We start from the raw sequence: 27,378 nt of genomic DNA, 5'->3' as shown, positions 1-27,378 counted from the left end.
ACTTTTTTTCCCCAGCCACGCCTTGTCCTTTTGAGTCGGTGTTGCTAAGGATACCAAGTACTCAAATTGTAAGACATTATTACAAAAGAAAACTGTTTCATACAGTGTGGCAGAAAAGGCTTTAAATCCAAGGAACAGGAGATCTGAGGAAAATATACAATAATGTGAATTCATTTTATGACACAATGGATTTAAATAAACAATTCAATCATGTTTTGTTTGTATTTGAACAGAACATTAATGCTAAATTTGAACCTATAAAGTAGAACTGAAAGTACAAGGTATAACACAAAACACCAAAAGCCTTAACATCACATAAAATGAAAAATAATAATCAAAATGTAATTTATTTAGCTTGACAAAATATAGAATAGCGAAGAAATGTAGATGATACAAAATGTACCGTGTCTGACGAATCACTCTACTCACACATTTAAACACCACTGCAAGATGTCCAGAGTTGGACGGTGCCATGTGCGTGACCGTAATTTACTTTTCATGCGAGGTCATTGTTGATCATTCTTATATAAATCTTATTTTGGGCATAATTCTGAACATTTTAATTGGAACACTGTGAAAGAAAGGTGTGCTTTTTTCCACAGCATGAGTGTAGGTTACCTTGGAGACCACCAATGAACTGCCTCCACCCCAAGCTAGGCACTTTGGCAAGAGGGAAAAGAACAATAATTTCCCACCTCTGTGGATAAAGGCCGATGAAATCCTCCTTTCTGCTTCATCTTCTGTGAGTCGTGTCCAGGGAACCACAGCTCCGGCATATTAAAGGAAACTTTTTGGCTTTTTCTTAGTTTTTTTGAGAGCACCGTTTCACATTGGCAGGCTACATTCATGCATGTAGTCATCAGCAGAACCGCACACGGACACGGCACTGGAACAGACACACACACACATTCATACTTATAAGTAAAGGTTGGGTTCCTGGCCCAGCTGGATCAGCAGCCCGCTGTTCTATACTCTGCCAGTGAAGCCAGCAGTAGCCATCATGCCCGCTGTGTCAGTGGTGGGCAAGCTGACCAGTCCCCAGACGACCCGATAATCAGCAGAAGGTGTCCAGCAGTCACAAAACTACAGAAAAACAACATGCACTCACACACACACACACACACACACACACACACACACACACACAGACCTTGTAGCATCATTTGACTAGATTTAATAAAGACGGACTACAGAATTCTACATCGACTTGATATCGAGCCACCAGCTCTCCACCCTCACATGATGCAAGCCTGCAGTAAGTCACCAGACCTCCGCAACAACACGACACCGCAACCGAGGGCCGCGCACACCCCCGAACCGCCTGGGTGTGGCTAATCGGGTTAGGGCCATGGCTAATTCTGGGTCTTTTCACACGCGAAATAAATTCACGTGCAGCTGCAGTACATTGAAGCACATGACACACACACACACACACAGTTGACCAGTTAAAATGAAATAAACTTCACGGCCATTCCTGGTGTATAAAATGACACACACGTAAAAATGTGAAGTTGAAAAGGAATTACAGTTGAACTGCCAGTCCCCGTCATGTCTGAAATCCCACCTTGTCTGGCGTGTGTGTGTGAAATTATTGATTATGCATCACTAGAGAGTTTTATGGACGCGCGGAATGAATGCACACGTTCCAAACAGTGGGATGCAGAGTGATTATGGAAATCATATCTTCCACAGCGTCTGAGTCTCCGATGTGATCCTGCCTTCATTCACCTTCTTTTTTTTTCTTGCTAAAAATATCTCAGTTAGCACCCCGTTCTCCACCGTCTCCAGTAATTGGCAGGAAGGGTCCAATTTTCTGACACCCAAAGAGCCTGTACTGGTGTGAGGCGGTGTTTACTGAGTCAGAACATCCAATCGCTGTGGGCTCCGTGGGAGTCACCACGGCGGTCCAGTCCAGAAGATGAAAGCCCCGACGCCTGTCTTTTACCTCATCACAGGCGCTGAGAGTACTGCTGCACACACACACAGCCCTCGGTTCACTTGAGCAGATGCATCCCAATGGCGAATATGCAACCCCAAACATTCAAATCCCATTCGATGTGTTTGCTCATCCCGAAATGTTAATTCCCACCTACAACTGATCCAAGGGGATTCGTACGTCCCAGTCATATATGCCAACTGTACAAACCTGAAAGAGGGTTTATCCCATGCAAATATACAACCCCAAATCTTCAGTCCCCATCCATTATATCAATATGTATCAATTCTAAATTTAATTCAGTCACAGATCCCAGGAAATTTCAGCTGCTCATATATCTTCTCAGTACAAACCCAAATACTGTATCCTATTCATTGCATTTTTCATCACTAAATGCATATTAATTAGGCTTGTTAATTAACATTTGTGAAAGCTCCCAAAAGACCTCAGCTCTACATTCACAATTCTGTGTGTCATTTATTGAAATTTCTTCAATGCACATTCAGCCCTGGTACACTATGTTTGTTCAAGCCTAAATGTAAATTTCTACCCTCCAACTGCTCAGTCTCTTTAATCCCTTTCCATATATTCTAAGCGTGTAGTGCCAATTTCTGTATCCCGAATGTTCAGTAACAGCCGTACTAATCCTAGTTCGTTATATTTGTTCAAATCCTAAAGGTTCAACACCAACTGTCGAAGTCCAGTTCATTATATTTGTTCAAATCTTAAAGTTTCAACATCGACTGTTCAATTCCAGTTGATTGTATTTGTTCTGTCCCAAATCAACAGCAACTTCTAAATCATTGTTCTTTCAGTTTATTTAGTGTGAATTCCCACCTGCATTTGGTCCCTACTGATCCCAGCCAACCCCAATCCATACTCTCAGTCCCAAATCTACACCTCAGCTGAACAAATACAGAATCTGATTCTGATATTCTGCATTTATTCACAGTCCTAAAAGGAGCTGAAGTCATGTTGCCTGATGGTGTTTTATGATGTATCTAGCGAATGAGTAAATGTTATAGTTATGCTCTTTTCAAGCAGCCACAAAAGACTGGAATTACACACTTAATAAAAACCAATTGAATCAAAAATACATCATACCAAATGGTAATGGTAAAGTACATTTATTTAACCTTTTCTTATAGTATCACATAAAGAAAAAAGCTGTGCGTCTGGCAGGTTGTACTGATCACATTTCCATGTCTCCTGACAGCCACTTGTTAAAGTGTCATGCGACCATCTACGTATGCATAAAAAAATGTCCAAATATACACATAAGCTCTCACTGATTGGGCACAGTCCAACTTGCACAGCCAAAAAAGAAACAGCGCAAGCAATGCAAGTATTGACATCTAAACTGGATGAAGCATTCTGACAGTTTGGTCCCTCCCAGTTTAAAAAATGTTTCCCGCGTCCCACAAGCCACAATAAATCAGAACACAAGCAGGAAACCCTCAGATGCACGTTAGCTTATGTGGATTTAGAGTTTTAGCTATGAACTGGAGCAACATTCAATATATCCATTATATTAAAATGTTTCAAAATTTAAAACGCACAGACCTTACATTATTAACAATATAACAATAAATATGCTCTGACTGAGATTTTATGTCCAAACAGGCTTTTCAGACCATCTTCATCCCCTGAAATGTAACATCGAACACGAGATTCGAGAACCTGGCGGCTGGTGCGGACCACGTCTTTCTGGTCCTCCATGTTCTCTGAAATCAGGTTAAATGTTCTGTCTCACCCTCAGAGTTACTCAACGGCGGACAGCGTCTCCTGCTCAGGCGAAGTTTATGATCTCACGGGGCTTTGCACCACCCTGGTGTCCGACACTCGGTTGGACCCACCCCGGTTGGAGAGGGGCAGGAGCAGAACGTTCTCAAAGGCGCCCCTCAGGCTGTAGCAGCAGAAGATCTCCTTGAAGGTCTTGCGCATCTCCTGGCTGCGGAAGGCATAGATGAGTGGGTCGATGACGGAGTTGCACATGATGAGGATGAGGTACATGTGGAAGTGCGACATGAAGCAGACGCAGTAGATGTTCTGCGGGCACGAGATCATCAGGATGAGGTGCAGGAAGAAGGGCGCCCAGCAGACCACGAACACGCCCAGCAGGATGGTGAGGGTGATGGCGCCCTTCATGCTGGTGCGCTGGTGGATGGAGTTGTACCCGGGCAGCGCCGCGATGCGCTTGACGTGTGAACGTGCCAGCAGGAACATGTGGCTGTACAGCGAGGCCATCAGCACCAGCATGGCAAAGAACATGGACACCAAGCACACGATGACTGGCATGGAGTCCGAGTAGACGATGAAGATGATGCCACAGCCTGTGCAGAACGTCCAGATCCCCGCAATGATGAACGAAGCACGTCGCACCGTCATGATGTTATGATAGCGCAGCGCGTAGAAGATGGTGACGTAGCGGTCCACAGCGATGGCCAGCAGGCTGCACATGGAGGCCACCACGGAGATGCAGATCATGGAGTCGAAGACGTTGTCCATCTGCCTGGTGAAGTGGTCGTCCACCACCAGCTGACGGTTGGCCAGCATGTACATGACAATGGTCTCCCAGGTGTTGGTGGCACTGACCAACATGTCAGCCACGGCCAAGCTGCAGACGAAGAAGTACATTGGCGAGTGGAGGTTCTTGTTCTTCACGATGGCCCAGATGACCAGGATGTTCTCCAGCAGGCTGATGATGCCGAGGGTGAGGAACACTTCTGCGGTGATGTTGAGCTGCTCGCACGTCCGCGGCTTGGTAAGGGACGGCAAGGTGGAGGTGAAGTTGGGGGCTGGGTACGCCGTGCTGCCATTTACCCAGATGCCCCAGTGGGGTGAGGCAAGTGTCCTTGTCTCTGAAGTGTTCATCTGGATGACTGAGGGAGGTGTTCAGGGGCTCCACACGCAGCCGGATTCTTTTGAGCACTCTGTGGGGCTGTCACCGGGGTGGCTTGCAAAGCATCATGGTCCTGTAAAGAAAGCACAAGAGGACAAGTGTTAAAACACATCTGCATTAACAGAAGCCACGGATTAGCCCAACCTCAGAAGTAAATGTTCAAGAATGGCCGATTACATACTTCCTCTGTGTTAATCAGTGCTAAACATTTTTTTAGGCACATGAGGTGTGCCCATGGGAGGGCTGGTGTGGACACTGCCTACACGGAGACAAGCCGTGCCCACCCTACAAAATGCTCTGCCTTTCCAATCCGGAAAAAAAAAAACTGTGTTGGTAACTGTGGCCAGACGTCCGATAATTATCATATTTGTACAATAATTTTACCCTCTGTACGATGTATGATTAATATATGATTAATAATTCCTAAAAACCCATAATGTACGATATCGTAAACTTAATTCACATTATTTCATTAGCATGACACAGTAAAGATTTTCATCGGACTGCGCAGACATCCTTTGTCTTGTTAATGTGCAGTCATCTCACATGCCTTTACAGCCAATCAATACATGATGTAACACATTTCAGCCCTCGTCGAGACAATAGGTGTCAAACTCATTTTAGTAGATAAATATTATAATGGACCGTTGATGTGAAGTGCTGATAACACACAAACTACAGATCCCATAATGCAGGGCTTCCGATGAGTATTGGTATACTACATTGTAGATGTAGTTCTATATTTGTTCACAAAAAAGTAACAAAATTTCAATTGCCACTGTTAATTTTATTGAGCAAAAGGTTATGATTTCTGCAACAAAATTGTCGCTTTTACATGTTAATAAAATGGGGGTGGATATTTTTTGCCTCCCCAGACCATCCCATACTACCACACAACGACCATCGGATATTTTTTTTTATATCTTCGCTTATTGAAAAAAGAAAAGGGAGCATCTACAAACAAGCTGTGCAGAATGTTTCCAGAGAAGTTGTGCACTTCAGTACAAGTTATCAGCATCACAGAAAGACAGAAATACAAATCCATCCACAATCACACCAAATAGAACCCGGACAGTAGGAGGCGCCACATAGAACCTACCAATGGCAACCTATGCAAACATTTACATATATGCCAGGAAAGTATGGACGTGTCTTTTCATGGTCATGGCATTGTGGTAAAGATGCCCAAAATGACTGTTTATAATCTTCTACATGAAAACGTGGGTTTATCAGTGATACATGATTCGGCCTGTCCATCACGCTAGGTTCGTTCAGTATTTTGTGTCCAAGGGTTAAAAGATACAGGCTAACCCAGCAAACCAGTCTCATCATCCTTTACTCTGGTATAATAAGCACATTTACATTTACAGCATTTATCAGACGCCCTTATCCAGAGCGACTTACAATCAGTAGTTACAGGGACAGTCCCCCCCTGGAGCAACTTAGGGTTAAGTGTCTTGCTCAGGGACACAATGGTAGTAAGTGGGATTCGAACCCGGGTCTTCTGGTTCATAGGTGAGTGCGTTACCCACTAGGCTACTACCACCCTTATTGAATCGAATGATACAAATACAGAATGCTAACAGGCTTCATTTACTTTGGGCGTGTTACCTTCGAGCAGCCTGCACAACTCCCGGCATTCTGCCTGGATGGAGCCATTGGCACTTTTGCCTCGTCATGCAGAGTAACATAAACCCTTTTTGGCAGCGTTTCGTAATGGTTACGGCACTTGTTGAGTGCCATTTGTAAACTTGTGCTCGGATTGGCTGAGATATCTGTATACGAAGATTATTCATGCTGGGGAGCATGGTGGTAGAAGGTCTTCCTCCTCATTACTGTCGTTTCCTCTCTCCCTCCACTGAATGACTCACCCAGACACACTCCAGAAAGCGTTGGTGTCTCACACACACACACACACACACACACACTTTCTCATTCAGACAACTTGGTGAGCAGAAGTGAGATGCCTTTCCTGCAGGGACGCCCAGCAATTGCGAATCGATGCGCAGGTCAGACCAGCTCCACAGCAGCGTGGCTCTCTGGGAATTCGTCTCCCTCTCACTTCTTCTCTGATGTGGGAATTGCTGTAAACACGCTGCCGACGTGGAGCTTCAGCCTCTCATCCTCTACCTCTGAAAGCCCGCATTGTGCAGACATCAGATTTGCAGGAGCATTAAAGCTTGTCTCCACCAGAGAGTGTGTATGTGTGTGTGTGTGTGTGTGTGTGTGTGTGTGTGTGTGTGTGTGTGTGTGTGTGTGTGTGTGTGTGTGTGAAACGTTGCAGAACACAAACCCCCCTCACTCTTTGATCCTGGATTGATTTTCTCAGCCATCGTCACAAGATTGTGACGTCTCGGCTACACACCATGGCGTTGGAACCACGTACCTTCCCTGGTACAGGTTCCTGATCTTTCTGTCTTTCTGATCTGCCGCAGATCATCTGTACTGGAATCGGTAATGCAGGGACTTTCTCTGAAATGACTTCAGAGGACAACTTGTCACTCTAAGGAACCTTCATGTGCACTAAAACACCCTTAATAAATGCAAATGCAGATTAAACAAAATGATACATAAAAGCATAAAAACATGTTTATCGAGTGCAACAGCTGAGAAACCGATGGATGCAAGACAGGATCAATCTCTGCACACACACACACACACACACACACACAATGTAGAATTAAATGAGAATACATTTAAGCCCTTAGTTAGTGCTGGAGATGTTGAGAGGACAAAGGTTGAATCTGGAGAGCACGGCCCGACCTCGGGCTTTCCTACTGCCTCCATGAAAAATGTTTAATAGAACTGGGCTCTAGTGAACATAGTTTTTTTCCCCAAAAGCAACGCTTTGTTCAGTAACAAAAACGAAGAAATTTATAAAAGATATAATAAAGACAAAGAAATTAGGATAATAATTAGGATTAGAATCATCATAAAATCATTCTCATTCAGATCAACTATTTTAAATAGCACATATTTTGCTTTTAAATTGTGTAAATATCAATCTTTAAAAAACTGTTTAAACTGAAATATGAAATTATGGTATACTTCATTACTGTAATAAAAAGTTAAAGTTCTTTTAAATTAACATTCCATGTTAATTTCTCATTATGCATCACTTGGGTCATAAGATTGAAAACGAACATGGTAAGTTACACACTCTTCCTTCTGTTACACTGTTGATTATCATTACTAATGTGTGTTAAACATATTTTACATCATTTTTTTGTAGAGATAAAGATAGATTAATGTTCATGCCTTGCTCATTTGTGTAAATCTATAAAAATCAGCAAAAATGTTTTATAATTAATGGTCCATATCGGTATTAAGAATGTTGCCATGAAATTGGAATAAAGTTGTATTACCACAATACTTTTGTCTGTCTCCTCTTTGTTGGTAAAGGAAAAAAAGATAAATCATATTTTCATGTTAATTTGAAAGTAAAAATTACAACACGTGACTGGACTTTTTGACAAGTGAACTCATGTCCTGGACTTGAACCCAGGTCAACTTAAATTCAATAAATAAAAAAAAAATCTAATTAAATACAATCAAGTTCTGCCAATTCTAAGGTCGTCTTGCACACAAATAACAGGACTAGTGAATTAGCTTCAGGGCTACCTCCTGCACGGATAGCGAGACTCCTGCAGTTATGCGAATTTTCACAATTTGGATAATTCCGTCCAACATGGGCTCTTACTAGACTTTCAATTCAAGCTATTTATGAGCTAATCTCATGGGTTAGTTGAATGCAAAACTTCATTTCGAAAAGGTCATCTGCATTGTTTCAGATCTCACTCCCGATAAATTCCTGATTGAGTGTTTGTACAGTTTGTGAACTTCGTTCCATTATTGCATGAAGGCTTGACAGCGACAACAGGCACGTGTTGAGCCGAGCTCGTGCCAGGTGAACAATTTCCCCGCGGCGACAAAATGTTCCACCGACCGTTTACTGAAGCAGCTGGAAAGACGTCTTATGGATTTCAGTCTCCACACAATTATGACCATTACACGCGCCCCCCGGGTCCTCCTGCGAGGGTAACGCATGTATCGATCTCTTCCAGGATGCTGTGTGCATCACTTAGCCCACGTTTGATTGGATGAAGATTCGAATGGCCAGGCTGGCATTTGTCCACAGCGTTATGCAACACCGCCTGAGATTACTGCAGAGGATCAGTGTGAACCAGTCGGAAGCAGAGGAAAGGGACTGGAAAATTGCCACCAACATTTGTTTTTCTGAATAGCCTCAGAACATCATCATTACCAGCATTTTATGATTTATGGCTCTGCTAAAATCAGCAGTAAAATCAGCCACACACCCCTGATGCGAGACCACGGGAAGTCGTCTGTTGCCGTGACAGACGCACCACGGCACAATCAACAACAAACGCTAAACAGTGTCACTCAACACGGAAGAAGGAAGAGGGACCACCAAGCCACCGTCAACCCCCTGATCACAACCCAACGTAACACCCACAACATCACAGTAATCACTCCCTAACAGAAGAAACAAACACACACACACACTAACTGGGTCAGAGTGAATAAACACATAAACAAAACACCCACAGTCCAAATAAACCTACAAGTAAAGTTAATATGCATAACCGCAATAACCATATGCTTACAGAGTAAAAAAACACACATAACAATCACAATAGACATACACAATAAACCCCGAGGTTTGACAAGGCAGTAGATCTGGAACGATGGCTGGACGTGGCGATGAAGAAGGACGCATACGCACGACGTCACGAAACAGGAGTTTAATACACGGTGAACAGGACAGGGGAGACATCCAGTGACAACGACCCGACAGCGAACATACACGAACAGGGCGGCTTTATAAAATCATACACAGGTGAACACGATCAGGAAACACTAACACAAGACCAACATGAAACTCCTGTCCGGATCCCGGACCCGGAGTAGCCCCTTCCGGACCGGATCATGACATGAGTAAAAACATACACAGTCAAACAAACATACACAGACAGCCAGAGTAAATAAACATAACAATCACAGCAAACACACACTACAGACCAGAAGTTCGGCCCCACCCGCACAAAGAAAAGAATAAATGAAAGTAACAAAAAAAGAAAATAATAAACAAACAGTGCAACATATACAGTACGTGTAATGGAATGGCTGTGAAAGTTCCGGCGAATTTGTGTTACAAGCCGCCTTTGTCACAGCAGATTCACAGACTCTGGAAATAGCTTGTGTCCAAAAGTTCAAAAGACGAGGGAGGAGCCTGTAGGCATGATAAACCCCCATCATCCTCATTCTTTACGATTTAAGCCTCCCTTGTCAATTCGTCACACAAACAAATCAGCGCAAAGCCAACGATCATCAAAAAATGTGTGAAGACATACAGGGGATGCCCAAAAAATCTGATATTAAATAAATGTAAACTTTATTTAGCAAGAGGGTCACATTTACATAAACAGGAAGCTGTTATTATATATATACACACACACACATTTTATATATATAAGTGTGTGTGTGTGTATATATAATCGACATGCAGTCGCTGTAAAGGAAAAAACAACATAACAGCATTTGTAACACACCTACACAAAACAATAAAAAAAACAAAATAACAACAGACAGATTCACAGTCAAAGCAAACCAATGAATTTTATGGGTTTTGATTTTTGGAAAATTCCTGATTTTCAGGGATTTATTACAGTCTGGGGTGACAATGAACATAATGGTCTCAGCATGGCACTGTGATAAACACATAAAATATCCAAATCGAATTACCATGAATCGATGGTAACGTGCTTATGATCCAACCAGCGGACAGTCTGGAACACACACCTCTGCGGAGTCAGTGATCGGATGCCAAATAAATCAAATCAAATGAAATAAATCAAATAAGTCAATACAGAACCTGCCGAGTCAGTCAGTCCATATCTGAAGCGATTCAGTCCTCTTCACTGTCACACACACACACACACACACACACACACACACAGCTCCTACTGTCCAATGTGCACACAAGCACAACTCAACACACATAATATCTAAGACTTAAGTGAAAGTGAAGTGATTGTCATGATGAAACACAACGTGCCCTCTGCTTTTAACCATCACCCTGAGTGAGCAGTGGGCAGCCACGACAGGTGCCCGGGGAGCAGTGTGTGGGGACGGTGCTTTGGTCAAGGGGACCTCAGTGGCACCCTGGCCGTTCGGGATTCGAACCCGCGACCTTCTGGTCCACCAGGCCACCACTACCCCTTAACACACGCACACTGGTAAATGGAAGAGATGCACACACGAGTTAAAAAAAGAACACAAACGCAACACAGGAAGATTTAACACAGGAACAAGTTAATCGAACAGATGCTACACACACACACACACACACACACACACACACTCCCACGCTGACACCAACACACCGGCGCCACGACGCAGATAAAAGTTTCTTATTCCCGCAACTGGACCCCGGATCCCGGTTTATGCGACACGTTTCAGGACCGGGGACCGGACAGCGCCGCTCAACACCGCCTGCCGGCGCCGCGGCGGGTTCGGACCCGGGGAGGAAGACCCGTTACTCACCGCGCGTCGGCTGCACGCAGGATCCCGCCGCTTTCCGGCGCCGCGCCCGGCGACGTCGGTATTTAGCGCGCGGACCGGGCGGCACAACTCCACCCCCGCCGTGGAGCCCACCCCTCCTGTCACGAAACACCGCGACAGAGATCCGCCCAGATGTTTCATAGTGCAGGCCAAAAGTTTGGACACACCTTCTCATTCAATGTGTTTTCTTTATTTTCATGAGCATTTACGTTGGTAGATTCTCACTGAAGGCATCAAAACTATGAATGAACACATGTGGAGTTATGTACTTAACAAAAAGTGGAGACCTGGCCTCCACAGTCACCGGACCTGAACCCAGTCCAGATGGTTTGGGGTGAGCTGGACCCCAACGAGTGCTAAACACCTCTGGGAACTCCTTCAAGACTGTTGGAGAACCATTTCAGGTGAGGAGCTCTTGAAGCTCATCGAGAGAATGCCAAGAGTGTGCAAAGCAGTAATCAGAGCAAAGAAACTAGAATATAAAACATGTTTTCAGTTATTTCACCTTTTTTTGTTAAGTAAATAACTCCAAATGTGTTCATTCGTAGTTTTGATGCCTTCAGTGAGAATCTACCAACGTAAATGGTCATTAGGATGGTAGTAGCCTAGTGGTAACACACTCGCCTGTGAACCAGAAGACCCAGGTTCAAATCCCACTTACTACCATTGTGTCCCTGAGCAAGACACTTAGCCCTAAGTGTCTCCAGGGGGGGACTGTTCCTGTAACTACTGATTGTAGGTCGCTCTGGATAAGGGCATCTGATAAATGCTGTAAATGTAAATGGTCATGAAAATAAAGGTTTGGTGTGTCCAAACCTTTGGCCTGTACTGTATATACATGATTCAAACTCTTCCATCCTCTCCACGAGGCTGTTTTCGTGATGCATTGTGGGTAACAAACTCACCTGTGTGGGGCAGCGTGGCCCAGCAGGTAAGGAAGTGGACCTGTAATAAGAAGGTTGCAGGTTCAAACTGCCAAGGACGGTCACCCCCACCTCCCTGGGCTGCCCACTGCTCACCAAGGGTGATGGTTAAAAGCAGAAGACACATTTTGCTTTTTTTTTTGTGTCACTCTGTGCTCTGCATTACAATCACACTTTATGACCCGGAGGACCACAAAGTCCCAGGTTCAAATCCCACTTCCTGCCATTGTGTCCCTGAGCAAGACACTTAACCCTGAGTGTCTCCAGGCGGGGACTGTCCCTGTAACTACTAGTGGTAAGGCGCTCTGGATAAGGGCGTCTAGTAAATGATCAGGACCAAGGGCCAAGCCCAGACCTACATACTGCGCAGAAGAGATCTGGAACGCATTTGCAAAGAACTGTGGGAATATATTGCAAAGCCAAGATAAGCCATGCCGCCAGACTCCTACCCAGGAGGACTGAATCAAATTAAAAATTGCTTAAATAAAGCTTATGCAACTTGGCTTATTGTAAGTGAAGTGACTGTTATTGTGCAGCACAGCGCACAGTGACAAAGTGAAAACTGTCCTCTTTATTTGACCAGCAACCTTGGTGACAGGTGCCCGGAGAGCAGTGTGTGGGGACAGTACCTTGATAAAGGGGACCTCAGCGGCACCTTGGCAGTTCGGGATTTGAACCCACAACCTTCCGATTACGGCTTCACTTCCTTACGCGTTTTAAAGTATTTTGCCCCCGAACAGATTGGACGGTGGAGGTTATAGGGTCACAGTAAAGCTGGGAGAAGTTTAGAATCGCAACAGGGGCTGTGGACACTTCACCAAACGTCACCAAATCCAGTGACGTTAACTCGGTTCTGGTCCCTGCAGTGGCACTTTCGCGGCGTAGCCTGCCGCGCTCGCGGTCGTGAGTAATGCGGGGGGATTATTGTTCTGCAGGCTGGAGAACCAGGTTCTCATATCCTGAGAAAATTAGTCTGTGATGTGACTCCTCAGAAAATCAATTTCGGCCCCGGCAGACGTCAAAAGGCAGAACCAATCAGAAACGTTGCGGAACACTGCAGAACCTTTGTTTCGTTTATTGTCCCAGGGGCAGTGGTGGCCTAGCGTGGGGCAGTGGTGGCCTAGTGGTTAAGGAAGTGGCCCCGTAATCAGAAGGTTGCTGGTTCGAATCCAGATCTGCCAAGTTACCACTGAGGTGCCACTGAGCAAAGCACCGTCCCAACACAGCGCTCCCCGGGCGCCTGTCATGGCTGCCCACTGCTCACTCAGGGTGATGGGTTAAATGCAGAGGACAAATTTCACTGTGTGCACCGTGTGCTGTGCTACTGTGTATCACATGTGACAATCACTTCACTTTTATTTATTTTATTTTAAGGAAGCGGCCCCATAATCAGAAGGTTGCCGGTGCCACTGGGTGCCACTGAGGTGCCACTGAGCAAAGCACCGTCCCCACACACTGCTCCCCGGGCGCCTGTCATGGCTGCCCACTGCTCACTCAGGCTGATGGGTTAAATGTAGAGGACAAATTTCACTGTGTGCACCGTGTGCTGTGCTGCTGTGTATCACATGTGACAATCACTTCACTTTTTTTTTTGTTTGTCCAGCAAGGTCGGTTCCAGACGGTTCTTCAAAAAAGACTCACAGAAGAACAACAAACAACAAGAAGCAGGTTCAAACCTGCTGTCTCTCAGAACCGGACCACACCAACAACAAGCCTAGAACCCTAACCGCGGTGACACCATGCTGACCAGGCCCAAAATCCAAAATGGTAATAAAAGTGACACGAGTTTTACAAATTGCGTTTCTTGATTTCACATCGTTTCAAATGTTCTGCGACGTAAATGGACTTGAATTGAATAAGAGGGCCAGGCCTGCTCCTCGTGTTCTGCAGCAGACAGAGAAGATGTGACAGCTGTGCAGATAAAGCTGGTCTCTGAGCCCCGGGTCCAGCCCCGGCCACCGGTCTGGAGAGGTTAGCTGCGGAGTGCCTCGCCGGATCCGCGGGTACAGGGTCGGGGCCGGGTTCGCGGTGGGGCACGGCAGAACCCATGACTGTTGTGTAAACGCAGATAAAGGAGCCTTTTGAGGCGCATGGTGTGAAGCTCGTCTGTCTTGGGGAGTTCTTAGGAAAATCCGGCTTCTCACGAGCGCCAAGGGAGTCCGAGTCAACAAAGAGCAGCATTAACACACACAGACACACGCACACACACATACGTTGTGGTTATGAATGCTACACGTTTAACGGTGATGTTGGGCTGCTGGTGGTGGGCGGGGGTTGATGGACAGGTGGGCTGGAACCGGTAACCCGGGCGTGCGGAGTGTTCTGTACGGTTCCTAATTTCATTCTACTCTATAAAGGTATTAACATACTGAAAGGTTTCAGTGCCTCGCTGACGACGGGAAATGATACATAGCCTCCTAGAAAATTCACAGAATTTTCACAGCAAGAACATTTCACAGCGAGAGAGCAACACTATAACTACTGTAAGAAATCAGCTGACTGATATGAAGCCACTTGGACTTCATATCAGTTATAAAAACTGATACAATTATAAAAACTCCCAACCAAACTGTCCTGAACTTTAAAGCATTGATTTTTAAGTTCTGTCCCTTTATGTTATTGTGTTTGCATGTTAACAAGTTGTTGTGAGTGAAAGCAGGAAAGTGAAGTGATTGTCACACGGTGACACAACGAAATGTGTCCTCTGCTTTTAACCCGTCACCCTTCAGTGAGAAGTGGGCAGCCATGACAGGCACCCGGGGAGCAGTGTGTGCTCAGTGGCACCTCAGTGGCACCTTCAGATGACCTTCTGTCCTGTAATTAATTTGTCCATCAGAAGGTTTTTCGAGGCCACTACACAACATGTGGGATGTTGCCTTAACCCTCTGACTTTAACTCTGTAAATAAAGTGAATCATCATCAATTCCAAGAAAAAATAAATACATAATAAATATATATATATGTGCATATGTGCATATATATATAAAAATTGTTAAAAAGTGATGAAGTTTTGAAGCAGGCCGCAAACTCTAACCAATCAAAATCATTTATTTATGCAACTTTCCCAAACACGTTGGCCAGTTATTCTGGTTTATTTTTGGGTTAAGCGGCAACCAAGGATTGGTTTCCGCTCCAGTGCTCCGTGCACGACAGACACACCCACCCTTCCTCAAACCACGACGTGACCCGTACAACAAAGTGCAGCAGAATTAATGCCGTGTGAAATATTTAAAATGAATTTGCATGACATCTTGATTTGAAAATGTTCATATTATTTCATCGCTGCTCCTGGCTGTTGTAGCAGTACTACTGTAGCAGTTTTCCATATTTTAAATTTCAGCTTATAACAGTTGCTGACGACAAGTTTCCAGTGTGTTGGAATGTTAATGCTGGATGTATTGTATCAGTATTAATGTGATATTGGTAATATCGGGGTGTGAACAACCATTATAGGGGGCCTGAGTGTATTGATTAGAATGTTGTCAATATCCGTTTGTAAGTGGTTTTGATTGCCAGGGTGAACTTGATAGAGTGTGACGGGCGGTTTTTATAGAAAGTGCTTCTCAGAATTTGAAAATCCAACACACACACACACACTGAGCTTGTTGCGATGCGCAGCAGTGATAATGAAGTCAGGACGAGCGCTGATCTGTGGTGGTCACACTGTGTCTGAGTCACTGCAGCTCCCCCGCGGCTCCTGTGTTCCCATAAATCCACTTCTGAGAAAAAACCCCGTCAATTAAATAATCCGTGGATTGTGCTGTGTGGGCCTAAACAATATCATGCATGACACACACACACACACATACGCACAAATACACACATTTGCTTTTAGCATCATGTATTGTTTGTAAAATCGGCCGCATTTTCACTGAAAACCATTAGGGGCTGCAGCCGGTCCGATTTAGAAACATTCGCCGACGCGGCCCGAGGGTCACATGTGATCAAAAGAGAAAAATGCGCCTTGGGTTTGTCTCTTCGCTTGAGACACTGGGACCCAGAGAGATGTGTTGGTGCTTATTTAATATTTGATTTACAGCCGTCTTGGTGCATTAACCTCCCCCCTTTCACCCCTTGGGCAAAGCAGCTGGCAGATAAATCTGAAAAAAAAAAAAAAAAAACACCCCGCCTATAGTCAATATGAACATCTATAACCCCTGTCTTCTTAGCAGGGTCACGGCCGTTTACATTTCGCCAAAATCCCCTTTTAAAAACGGTGTTTCAAAAGTCCATGGGCGCTACTTTTAATCGGGCACTGTGTGGGGATTGTTCACTAGTGCAAGGTTCAAAGGGGTCCTTGGTGTAAATAAATTGATAAAACAATCATACTTGGTGCACGTACCGTATTGACAGGTGCGGGTTTTAAACCATCCCAAATGTAAAGTCGCTGTAAGTCGCTTTGGATAAAAGCGTCTGCAAAATAAAGTAAAGTAAAAGTAAAGTAAAGGAAGAGGTGTGCGTGAAATGCGTCAATCATCAGGCTCCCCCTATTTTAATCTCTATTTGTAAAAAAGAACATCATTGAAGATCGGATTCTGGGTGACAGAAATAATTACACACCGACAAGAAGGGTGGTTAGTTTGTCCTCCTCAAAAAAAAAAAACGAGCTGTTCTTCCTTGTTTTACCTGATCAGTGGTGGCCTGGCAGGTAAGGAAGCAGAATCGGTTGTGGGTTCAAAATCTGCGGTTCCGTTGATCAAGATAGTCCCCACACGCTGCTCCATTCATGGCTGCTCACTGCTCACTCAGGGTGATGGGATCATTTAAGATTAAGACGAGTTCCCCCAGCCTGTCTATGGTCCTGCAGTGGCTAGAAGTGGCGGTATGTATAAGGAGCGCTTTGGTCATTCTGCTTCGCCGAATGCTCTCTCCTCCTCATTAGAATTTATTGTGCGACTGGAGTAAAAAGTGTCTGTAGCCAAGGCTGAATTTGGGAAAGAGACCTTTTAAACTCTTTTCCCACTTGCTGCTGGTCCCCAGAACAGGCTCAGGAACAGAAATTATGATCTCATATCTCATCCTTCAGCTAGACTGGACCTCAGGGGGCGGAGTGTGTCAGTACCTGATCAGGTCTGCCTACCTGCAGGTCTGAAGACTGGCAGACTAAAACAGGTAAGGGCAATAATACCCCAGAAGGCTTCAGATGTCACATTTTCCATCTGCTTCAAGATTCACCTACAATGGAGACCTTTAAAACATGGTTTAGACCAAGATTAGAAGATGTCTGTTTGAGTTTCTACTATAAATGGGAAAACAATAAAGGCCTCCTCTGAGTTTTAAAGGCCCATAGGCATAGATTTTTTATCCTGCTGGAGCTCTTCTACATTGAGGTCCGAAACTTAACAGCATAAGAACCAGAAAGCCCAGAGAGCGATATGAGTGAAACGTTCTCCACTTCCTGTAGGCCAGAATTTAGCATGAAGAATTGAGTGGACCATCTATACTGAATACAGATCCAGATGAGGAGTCAGGAAAATTCCTCGGTTCACCTCCGAAGGGTCAGCTGGATTTGGGTCGGGACCTATTTACAGGACCTGAGAAGAAGCTGTTTGCTTGATCTTCTCCACAGAAGAAGGCCAGACAGGAGGCCGTAACGATGGAGGCCGTGAAATTCGAAAGAAAGTTTCTGGTTCCCGCTTGCTCATTGGTGCACACACCACATGACCCTTTCATGCTCGGCCCAGAATTGGATCATCTGAATTGGATAAAACATGAAAGACTGATCCAATCAGCACAGCTCGTCAGGGTTAAAGGTCATGTTTTAAACTGCTGATCACTCAGAGATTACGTTAATTCCAGAAACGGGGTCGACGGAGAGCCTGGAGCACAACTGGATTATAAAGTGCATTGTGCGTGTGTATGTGTGTTATCTACGCAGATAATCTGCAAAAATAAACTTTCAAGTTGATGCCAGATGCAACCCTGATTACATTGAAATAAATGATCTTTCGGATGATGATAATAATAAGATTGAAATATGACTGGTGTTGGGGAGGGTCACTTCTCATTTCTTACTAAATCTTATTTGCCAACAAAATTTAAGCTTCTAAATATAATTTGTAATGCACAAGGCCATCCATCATCACACATGTATTTGTTCTTTGTTTGTTTGTTTGTTAGCTTGGCTGTATGGTGGTCTCTCACACCTTCAAAGTTGTGAGTTCAAATCTCAGTTAAGACCTTGAGTGGGCAGGGTCTGCATGCTCTCCCCATGTCGGTGGTTTCCTCTGGGTTCTCCGGTTTCCTCCCGCCATCCAAAGGCATGCACACAAAAGCTGTAATTGGGCCTAACCCAGCCCGAGCCCGGAAAGGAAATGAGCAGGTTTAAAACATAATTGCCAGACTCTTGCCTCCATTCTGGCATCTCTCTCGTGATAATTAAAAAACCAAATTTACAAGCAGTGAATCATACGACAAGGATATGTACTATAGACCAGAAGTTCGTGTTTGCTCACCGAGCCGACCCACACTAAACCTGACTGAGTCGGCTCGGACCAAGATCTATGGCTCTAATGCACACTAGGTGAATTGGGGACACTGAACTGGCAGTAGACACTTCACCCAGTGTCCCAGGAAGGGTTCCGGCAGCCGTGACACTGAGTACCAGTGAGTAGCTTTCAGGCAATGTCCTGGACCAAAGAAATCAATGAGACAATTCAGTTTGGGCTCTTAGTAACATTAAGTTATGGCCAAGAAAAACATCAATTGTTTAATTTTGCAAAATGAAAACAGCATTTTTCAAAATGTTCAACATAAACGTGCAAAACAAAAATTACAAAAACTGACCCATTCACTTTCAGACCAGAGGTCAGTTGTTCTTTTCCTGATTATGACGTCCAATATTTCCACTAATAGATATGGATAATGTTAGAATGATGCATTGATGGGATTTTTGGTACAAATGGAGCATGAGAAGGCTTCATTATACAACAGGTTACATCATCGTCTATATCACATCTTCAAGGACGATGACCTGAATGTTCATTATCCTCATATAATTTTTTAGCAACATCAGCCACATGGGGACCTTGGACCTCACACGACAAGCCCCTCATGTGCCACGTGTGCTTCAGTCACTGCTGCTGAGCTACGTGAGAAGTGTGTGTGTGTGTGTGTGTGTGTGTGTGAGAGATTCCCAGAAAGCAGCTCTGTTCCAGAGCGACATGACAGCACATGACAGTCAGGAGACGACCGATGCCCAACAACAACATTCAAACAAAAGTGACGCCATTCAGGATGTGGAAGCAAATCTCAAACCGGCTCATCTACAGGCTGCAAACTAAGAGCTGAGGTCAAAGTGAAGAAGGAAAGGAGCTGCTTTAGTGCAATTAAAACAATCTAATTAAAACGTTCCTCAGTTATAGGGGAGAGAGACAACATTTCATTCTTTTTACAGGAATTTAGAAAAACAAGGTTATCCCAAAACCTGGAAACCCCTCAACAATCAGTCTTAACCATCAGCGTGCCATTAGATCTTCCTCGGCTGGACCAGGAATACTGGGGCACAGTCCTCAGAACCAGGACTGGGCAACATGGAAGCAGCTTCACAGGATATTTAGATCTTGGTTCTTTTGATTCCTTGCTGGCCTGTGTGACCAATATATCACAATGTCATTTTTTTCTGTATGAAAAGTTATTTTGTTTAACCTTTGTCTATGCCTAGTTAAGTAATGAGTATTTTATTTGATATGTTGTGTAGCCTGTTTCACTGGTAATAGACTGGCACAAGCAGCATGTTACAACCTAACTTTACCTTCCTCTGTATTTGTGTAATGTGTATGGGTGTGGGTGTGGACGGCATGTCTGTGTGTTGTCGTTGTAGCTACTGGACACCAAAATGCCATTCGGTATAAATAAAGTATCTGTATCTATCTATTTCTATGGTTTCCCAAAAGCATTATAGTACTGGATGGTGGTAGTAGCCTAGTGGGTAACACACTCGCCTGTGAACCAGAAGACCCAGGTTCAAACCCCACTTACTACCATTGTGTCCCTGAGCAAGACACTTAACCCTAAATTGCTCCAGGGGGGACTGACCCTGTGACTACTGATTTTAAGTGGCTCTGGATAAGGGTGTCTGATAAATGCTGTTAGAAAATAGTCAACCAGATAACCACATAAATGTACTAGAAAATAGTCAGCCAGAAAAAAAAAAAAAAAAAAAAAAAAAAAAAATGTACACAAGAGCATTGAAACAAACAAAAAAAAAAAGTTTTATTTAAAGAGGCAGTCAAAGGGGCACTGACTCTGGACCAACCAGCAGCCACTTTTTCTGAAACCACATGATGAGCTCAGTTTCCATCTACACTCCACCCCCGCCTCCGCCCCCCTCAATGAGACTCTCCTGCCATCAACACATAAATGTTCAAATCTACAGTTGGCAAATACTGGAGAGAAAAAAAAAATAAAATAAAAAAAGACATCTTCTCAAACACACTTCATGACATCTTCTCAAACACAAACACCAGGTAAATACCTGCAAGATCAAGAAAGAAATAATTATCTTTTTAAAAATAACAAAAAAGGTCATCATCATTTAATTACAGATAATCGACGAGCAAGAATCACATGGCAGTTTTGGGGGAAAAAAAAATGAAATATGCATATGAAATGAACGCTCAATGTTATAATTAAGAACTTATTAGTTTATAAAAAAAAAGTGGAGCTACTCACTTGTCGCCTCCCACTCAGATTTGCTTAACGTCCCCTGGAAGAAAAAAAAAAAAAAAAAAAAAAAAAAAAAAAGTGTTAGTGTTAAACGCAGGTTCTAGGAGTTCACTTCATGTCCATTTGAAAAGAGAGACCCTCACCAGTGGCATTCGGGCGCCACCCTCTTCCGAGTGCCTCTGAGCGTGCTCGTACTCCTCCGGCCTATCAGACGCCAGCCTGCTCCTGCCATCCGCCGGGTATTGCTTCGAAGATAAGAACATTGGTCCTGAGTCACATACCTCCATTCCAAAATCTATTCCGCACATTTTAATCAATCGTTCCGTTTACCTCAAGCGCCTGCATCCTCTGCATGAGCACTCGGTTCTGATCGTTCTGGATCTTGTCTTTAAAGAACTCGTGGAACGTTTTCTTATAAACCAGACGCATGTTGTACTTCTTAGCCATCCTTTAAAAAAATTATTTATATATATATATATTACACACACACACACACACACACATATATATAAACCCAGTTTAAACAGTGGCAAAGTGCATTATGGGGGTCAGTGCGCCCCCTTCTGGTCATACAGGTGTATTTCAAGCAGCAGGTCTGAGTTCGATCGGCACTCACTCCACAAACAGCGGGAAGTAAACCAGGAACTCTGGGACATTGACCACACCCTCCAGGTTGAAGTCGTACTGGCAGCCAAACAGCGGGTACTCGTCCTTCTTCTGGAACGTGACGCGGTAAACTTCGTTGCCAAAACTGTTAGAGTCGGACGCCTCCAGTCGCTTCCTAACAAAAAATATTTGGTCTATTAATATTATGGTTCTTACATTTTTTTAACACCAGAATTTAATGACTTTTCCATCACTTTAAGGCAAATTTTCATGACCATATATGTTCTCTGAAATTTGCAAATGTGAAAAAAAGAAAAAAAAAAAAAAATCACAAGAGTCAAATTTACCAGAAAATTTTCATTTATGACAAGCCTGAAACTTAATTGACAGCATTTCTTCCTCTAATGTCACGCAGCCCGAGCCAAATCAGGTACGGACACAGATAATGAGCTGCAACTTATTTTGTGTTTAAAAGGAACACTTAAGCAACGCACGCAGCGCCACGTGTCGTGCTTCCCTACGTAAAGCCAGCAAAGACACTGCGCTAGTGTAATCGTAGAAAACCATTACTGGCACAGTTTTACGGGAACTATTTACTTTGTTCCAAATTCGTGTATCAGATTTCAGTGACTTTCCAGAACTTTCATATTCACGGCCTGGAAAATTCTTTTCAAATTCCATAACTTTTCCAGGTTATTAATGAGCCCTGTAATATGTATGAAACGTGGAAACTCACACCAGCTCATAGGCATCGGGCGTGGTTCCGATGAAGAACCCGCCAGGGCGGAGCCGCTCGCAAGCATTCCGCAGCATGGTATCGGCCTGCTGCTGCGTCTCGAAGGAATAGTGATACACAAACTGACAGCTGCAGACGTCGAAGCGCATCTCGGGGTCCGACAGCTTCTCCGACAAGAGTTCCTACACACACACACACAGTTCTAATAACCAAGCAGACAGTAGGTTAGAGGGATTTAATACAGTGCGTGTGTGTGTGTGTTTGTACCCTGGTACAGTCTGCTGTAATGAACTCTGCACTGAAGATTCTCTCGCTGTGGCTCCGCTTCCTCATGTCATCGTAGCGACTCTGACATTGTTCCACAGACACACCCGCAATATCTACGAACACACGCAGAACACCGCACACACGCTCACCAGTTTAATATCGATAATGTAAATGTATCACACAATAGTTTAGTCACTGCTGCCTTTGTAACCGCAGTTTAAAGCCATTTAAACTGCATGCATTTACCAGACGCCCTTATCCAGAGCGACTTACAATCAGTAGTTACAGGGACAGTCCCCCCCTGGAGCAATTTAGGGTTAAGAGTCTTGCTCAGGGACACAATGGTAGTAAGTGGGGTTTGAACCTGGGACCTTCTAATACTCAGCAAGGTTTTCTTTATCCCCCCCTAGTCCTGGCATATTTAAGAGTAGATTATGAAAGTGATTGTTTATGTCATTGTGAAACACTGCAGCGCAGGGTGACACAACGAAACGTGCCCTCTGCTTTTAACCATCACCATGACAGGCCCCCGGGGAGCAGTGTGTGGGGATGGTACCTTGATCAAGGGGACTTCAGCCGCACCTTAGCGGCTCGGGGTTTGAACCCACAACCTTCCGGTTACGGGTCTGCTTCTTTACCCGCTAGGACACCACTGGTGTTATATCAGATCATGTCTGAAAAAGTTACCCTTTCTGGCTAAAATAAGAAAGGTATTTTTTCCCCGTACCTGCACACACCAGCTGGCTGATTCGGCCTTTTCGCCACTTCAGCAGGTCCCCCCCTTTCCCGCAGCCCAGGTCCAGAACACACACCTCCCTCTGGCGCTGGTGCACCTGATCCAGCACCTCACCTGGACAGAGATACACAGTCATCGAGATTCAAGATTTCACTGTCAAAAGCAGTACAACATGGTGAAATGAATCCAGGACCGACTCAAGCTGTAAAAAAAAATAATAAAATAAAACAGAATAAAAGGAGAACATGCAAGCAAATATTGGGTGGTTGGTATGGATACTGCAGTGCAGTAACCACAGCAGACAGTAAATAAACATTCAGAGGGTCGATTTGGCCTTTATAACCTTGATGGCCCGGGTCCTACATCTCTTGGTGAAAAAGTCCTGCAGAGATGGAAGAGGTGACCTCTGCAGGGCTTTACCAAACCGTGAAGTCTCTCGCCACTCACCGATCAGGACGCTCTTCAGCCAGTTGTTGAAGTTGCGCATGTGCACGATGCGGCTGCGGCTGCGTTCGTCCAGGCCGCATTCCTGCAGCGTGTTGTAGTGCGACGCCACCTTCACGCTGTGGCCCTCCTCAGTCAGCTGCAGCCGACACAGAGAGGGGAGGTGGTCACGCGACCAGACAACAGCTGTACAGACTCTTTAAAAATCCCTTTCTGGTGTTGGACACACACACACACACACACACACACACACACACACATATATATATATATATATATATATGGTTTGTTTTTTTTTTTTTTTTTCAAATTTCTGCCTCAAGGATCTGCCTTTGGGTATTAAATCATGAAACTAGGGCTGCAACTAACGATTATTTTAATAATCGATTAATCTGTCGATTCTAATCAGTAGAATCAGATAAAAAAAACAAGAAAAGCATTCATTTGCAACCCTTTATTCAAAAACAGAACCAAAATCTTTAGAAAGTGCAGACATGTTGCTCCTTGAGCTGTTATAAAAATAATAAAATAGAAATGTACTAACACAAAAAACATACACATGTATGCTTTACATCTGCCAAATATACTTTTTTAAAATAAAGTGCCACCTGAGCTGCCAGAATGATAAATAATTTATAAAAAAATAAAGAACAATACAAATTGAATGTCAGAACTAACTTTAAAATTAAATTTAAAAGAACACACAAATATATGTCAATACCAACCTATATGGGACGAAGCACAGAATATACACTGCAAAAAATGCTATTCTAACTTGTTTTCAGTCCAAATATCTAAAAAAAATCTTAAATCAAGATACATTTACTAGACACATGAAATAGCATAAGAAATTGTCTTGTTTTCTGATAAAACACCTCAAAATTAAGTGATTGCTTAAAACAAGCAAAATTATCTGCCAATGGGGTAATAAAACTAATCTTAATGAGATATAATCTCAAACAGAAGTTTTAAGCATCACTTAATTTTCTCATGCCATTTTTCTTGTCTAGTAATCTTGATTTAAGATTTTTTTTTAGATATTTGTACTGGAAACGAGACAAAATTACTAGGTAAGAAAAGCTTTTTTTGCAGTGCAGCTATACATGACAACAGATTGAAAAATGAACGCTCCAAAAACGGCTAGTGAATAAAAACACGTCTTTAGTCTTTTAATGCAAAGTAACTATAGCACCCCTGCTTTACTACTGTTATTAACGTGCTAAAGCTAACTTGTCAAGCTGGGTAACGAGTAAACACCAGCACCAGGGACATTACGTTCCTCACTTCAAAACGGAACTAAAGTAGGACTTCCCCTGCTGTTCAACTCCCTTCCTCCTCATCAAACACTCCAACTTGTTTGCGTTTCAGGTGCAGGATCATTGCAGTGGTGCTCCCGTGCCATGCCGCTTTTAGCATATTTTCGCACAGATTTCTCCGCCATGTATCTGTCCTCTACCTCCGCTCTTTTTTTTTTTTTTTTTGCTCCACGCTGTCTATGAGGCGCCCAACTCTGCTAGCATCTGTGCGCGAGAGAGACCGAGTGTGTTCACTCCGCTCCACGCTCAAATAAAGTTTTTTTTTTTTTTTAATAATCAAATGCCTCCGCGTCGCGCGACACAACGAATCGATTAGGAAATTCGTTGCCAACTCTTTTAGTAATCGTTTTTTATCAATTTAATCGATTCGTTGTTGCAGCCCTACACGAAACCCAGCTAGCGTCTCATAAAAAAAATTGTCGTTCATAAAGTACATGAAGTATACAAAAAACCTGAAAAAAAAAATTAAACATGAGCGCATTTTGATTATAAATATGATGGCGGGTTTTCCGCAGGACGTTTCTCACCAGCTTCTTGGTCTGAGATCCGTCTTCAGTCTGCTCGTCCCCAGGTCGTTTCCTCTTGCTCGCCTGTCCAACTTCTCCTTCAGGGAGGTCCTCCACTTCACCTCCCTTGTCATTTTTGGCCAAATTCTCCATTTCTGCCCTTCAATCCTTCTTAAATTTATGTTTTGTTTCACACTGAGGACATCAAAGCAAAAGGGTTACAACAAGCTGACGGAAATAATCTCGTCCACAACTATTACCGAGACTGGAAGCCGTGAGCAGCGCCACTATTATTAACATGACACAGCAGACAAGCAGCTGAAACACACGACCCCCTTAGGCATAAAGGATCAGGGTAATCGTTATTTTATTGTACATTAATTTCTAGATTCAAAACAGCGATAGTTTTGCTCAGTGTTCTTCCAAACTGTTCAGGTAGGGACTGTCTAAAAGTATAAAAACACAAAAATAACGCAGATTAAAATGTGAAAGTGGTAAAAACGCCCATGTTGATATGTAGAGATGTGAAATCTCCTGGGAGGGAACTGCATGCACAGAAACCAGAGGGAAGGAGAAGCATGCAACAACATGAGTGACAGCAGGAGACGGAGTAAAGTTTGCACACATTTCAACTAGTAGCAATACTAGTTGATACTAGAACGGCAGAGTGTAGAGCGTTCAGGGTTAAAATTTCATATCGAACAGGCTCTACAAATAACCTGCATCAGAACATGAGACTGTACATCAATCAATGCAGTGAGAAGAAATCTTGGCTCTTTTTCTCAAATTGAGATTTGGTTTTGTACCTAAAATGAATTTACCCTGTTATAAACCATATAACTAATACAAATCTGATATAAGATTGGTACGTTAATCCTTAATTTCACTTATAGTTTTACATCATTTTGGTAATAAATTAATTTAAGCAAAAAAAAACAAAACAAAAAAAAAACTTTGGATCCGAAAGAATCGACTCTTTTAAGTGAGCCGAGCGATAAGTGAAGAACTGGGTAAAATAATGAATGATCCCAAACAAGCAAATGTCTATGGATAGAGAACAAAACTGTGTTGCTATTGTTTCATGAAAAAATAGAAATTATGCATTAAACGCCTTAGGTAAATCAATATTTGATTTATGGTCGATGGAGGGATCGTTACACGCACAGTATTTTAGCTAATCGCCAGCAAAGAACGCAGCAAAATTCTACCCCAGACTCACAGCCCAAGTGTCCGGTACTAGCCAGGGGGCCTAATAACGCGCAGTTCATGTTACAGCGGACAACATAATACAAGAAAAAAATATCGCGCTTAGTCAACGAAGCTGGCCGACTCGTGGCTCTTACCGCCCGGATTAGCGGCGAGTTTATCCCCGAACCGGACCGCCGCAGGGGTACTGCGCACACGCCGCGCCGCGATTCCCCGGGCGCCGAGCAAGACGCGAACGTCTGCGTCAAATTCGCTGCGTCGCACTGCGACACGCCAGCGGCCCGTTATAGGGACATCGCGTCATTCCCGCCCCGCGTTACCGACTCACTTAAGTTTTCCGCCATTACGCGCTGCTTCCTCGGGGTTGTGCAAGCGGTTGACTATCGAGCCGCCGCGGCGGCGGTGCCCCCTACTGGGATGGAGGCGAACAATCGCAACTGCCGCAACAGCGAACATCTTTTGCTGCCAAAAATACTGTTGACAGTACTATTTAAAATGACATTTGTTAAGTTTTTTTTTTGGACAATAAACAAATCAGCAAACACATT

At 43.8% G+C, this 27,378-nt stretch overlaps 2 protein-coding genes across 3 annotated transcripts; both read right to left on the bottom strand.

Moving 5' to 3' along the window:
- Nucleotides 1-3,047: 3,047 nt before the first annotated feature.
- mc5ra (melanocortin 5a receptor) lies at nucleotides 3,048-11,488 on the bottom strand. Its single transcript, XM_028963609.1, has 2 exons — nucleotides 11,406-11,488; nucleotides 3,048-4,911 (listed from the first exon to the last, which is right to left on the bottom strand). Exon 2 carries the CDS (start codon nucleotides 4,808-4,810, stop codon nucleotides 3,737-3,739), a length of 1,074 nt encoding a protein of 357 aa, XP_028819442.1. The 5' UTR covers nucleotides 4,811-4,911; nucleotides 11,406-11,488; the 3' UTR covers nucleotides 3,048-3,736.
- A 9,047-nt stretch (nucleotides 11,489-20,535) lies between these two features.
- rnmt (RNA (guanine-7-) methyltransferase) lies at nucleotides 20,536-27,207 on the bottom strand. 2 transcript variants are annotated; one of them, XM_028964042.1, is made up of 11 exons: nucleotides 27,159-27,207; nucleotides 25,646-25,819; nucleotides 23,806-23,941; nucleotides 23,350-23,472; nucleotides 22,623-22,735; nucleotides 22,356-22,537; nucleotides 21,630-21,794; nucleotides 21,344-21,461; nucleotides 21,157-21,258; nucleotides 21,020-21,053; nucleotides 20,536-20,822 (listed from the first exon to the last, which is right to left on the bottom strand). In XM_028964042.1, the coding sequence occupies exons 2-11, from the start codon at nucleotides 25,775-25,777 to the stop codon at nucleotides 20,785-20,787; spliced, it is 1,143 nt and encodes a 380-aa protein (XP_028819875.1). In that variant the 5' UTR covers nucleotides 25,778-25,819; nucleotides 27,159-27,207; the 3' UTR covers nucleotides 20,536-20,784. The 2 variants fall into 2 exon arrangements, with proteins under 2 accessions (XP_028819875.1, XP_028819874.1); XM_028964041.1 differs by having other exon boundaries at nucleotides 26,968-27,191.
- Nucleotides 27,208-27,378: the final 171 nt, after the last annotated feature.

The sequence above is a fragment of the Denticeps clupeoides genome, chromosome 20 (genome assembly GCF_900700375.1).
Source record: "Denticeps clupeoides chromosome 20, fDenClu1.1, whole genome shotgun sequence".
NCBI classification, from domain to species: domain Eukaryota; kingdom Metazoa; phylum Chordata; class Actinopteri; order Clupeiformes; family Denticipitidae; genus Denticeps; species Denticeps clupeoides.
The sequence above is the reverse complement of the archived record's forward strand: the minus strand, read 5'-3'. Positions and strand labels throughout refer to the sequence as shown.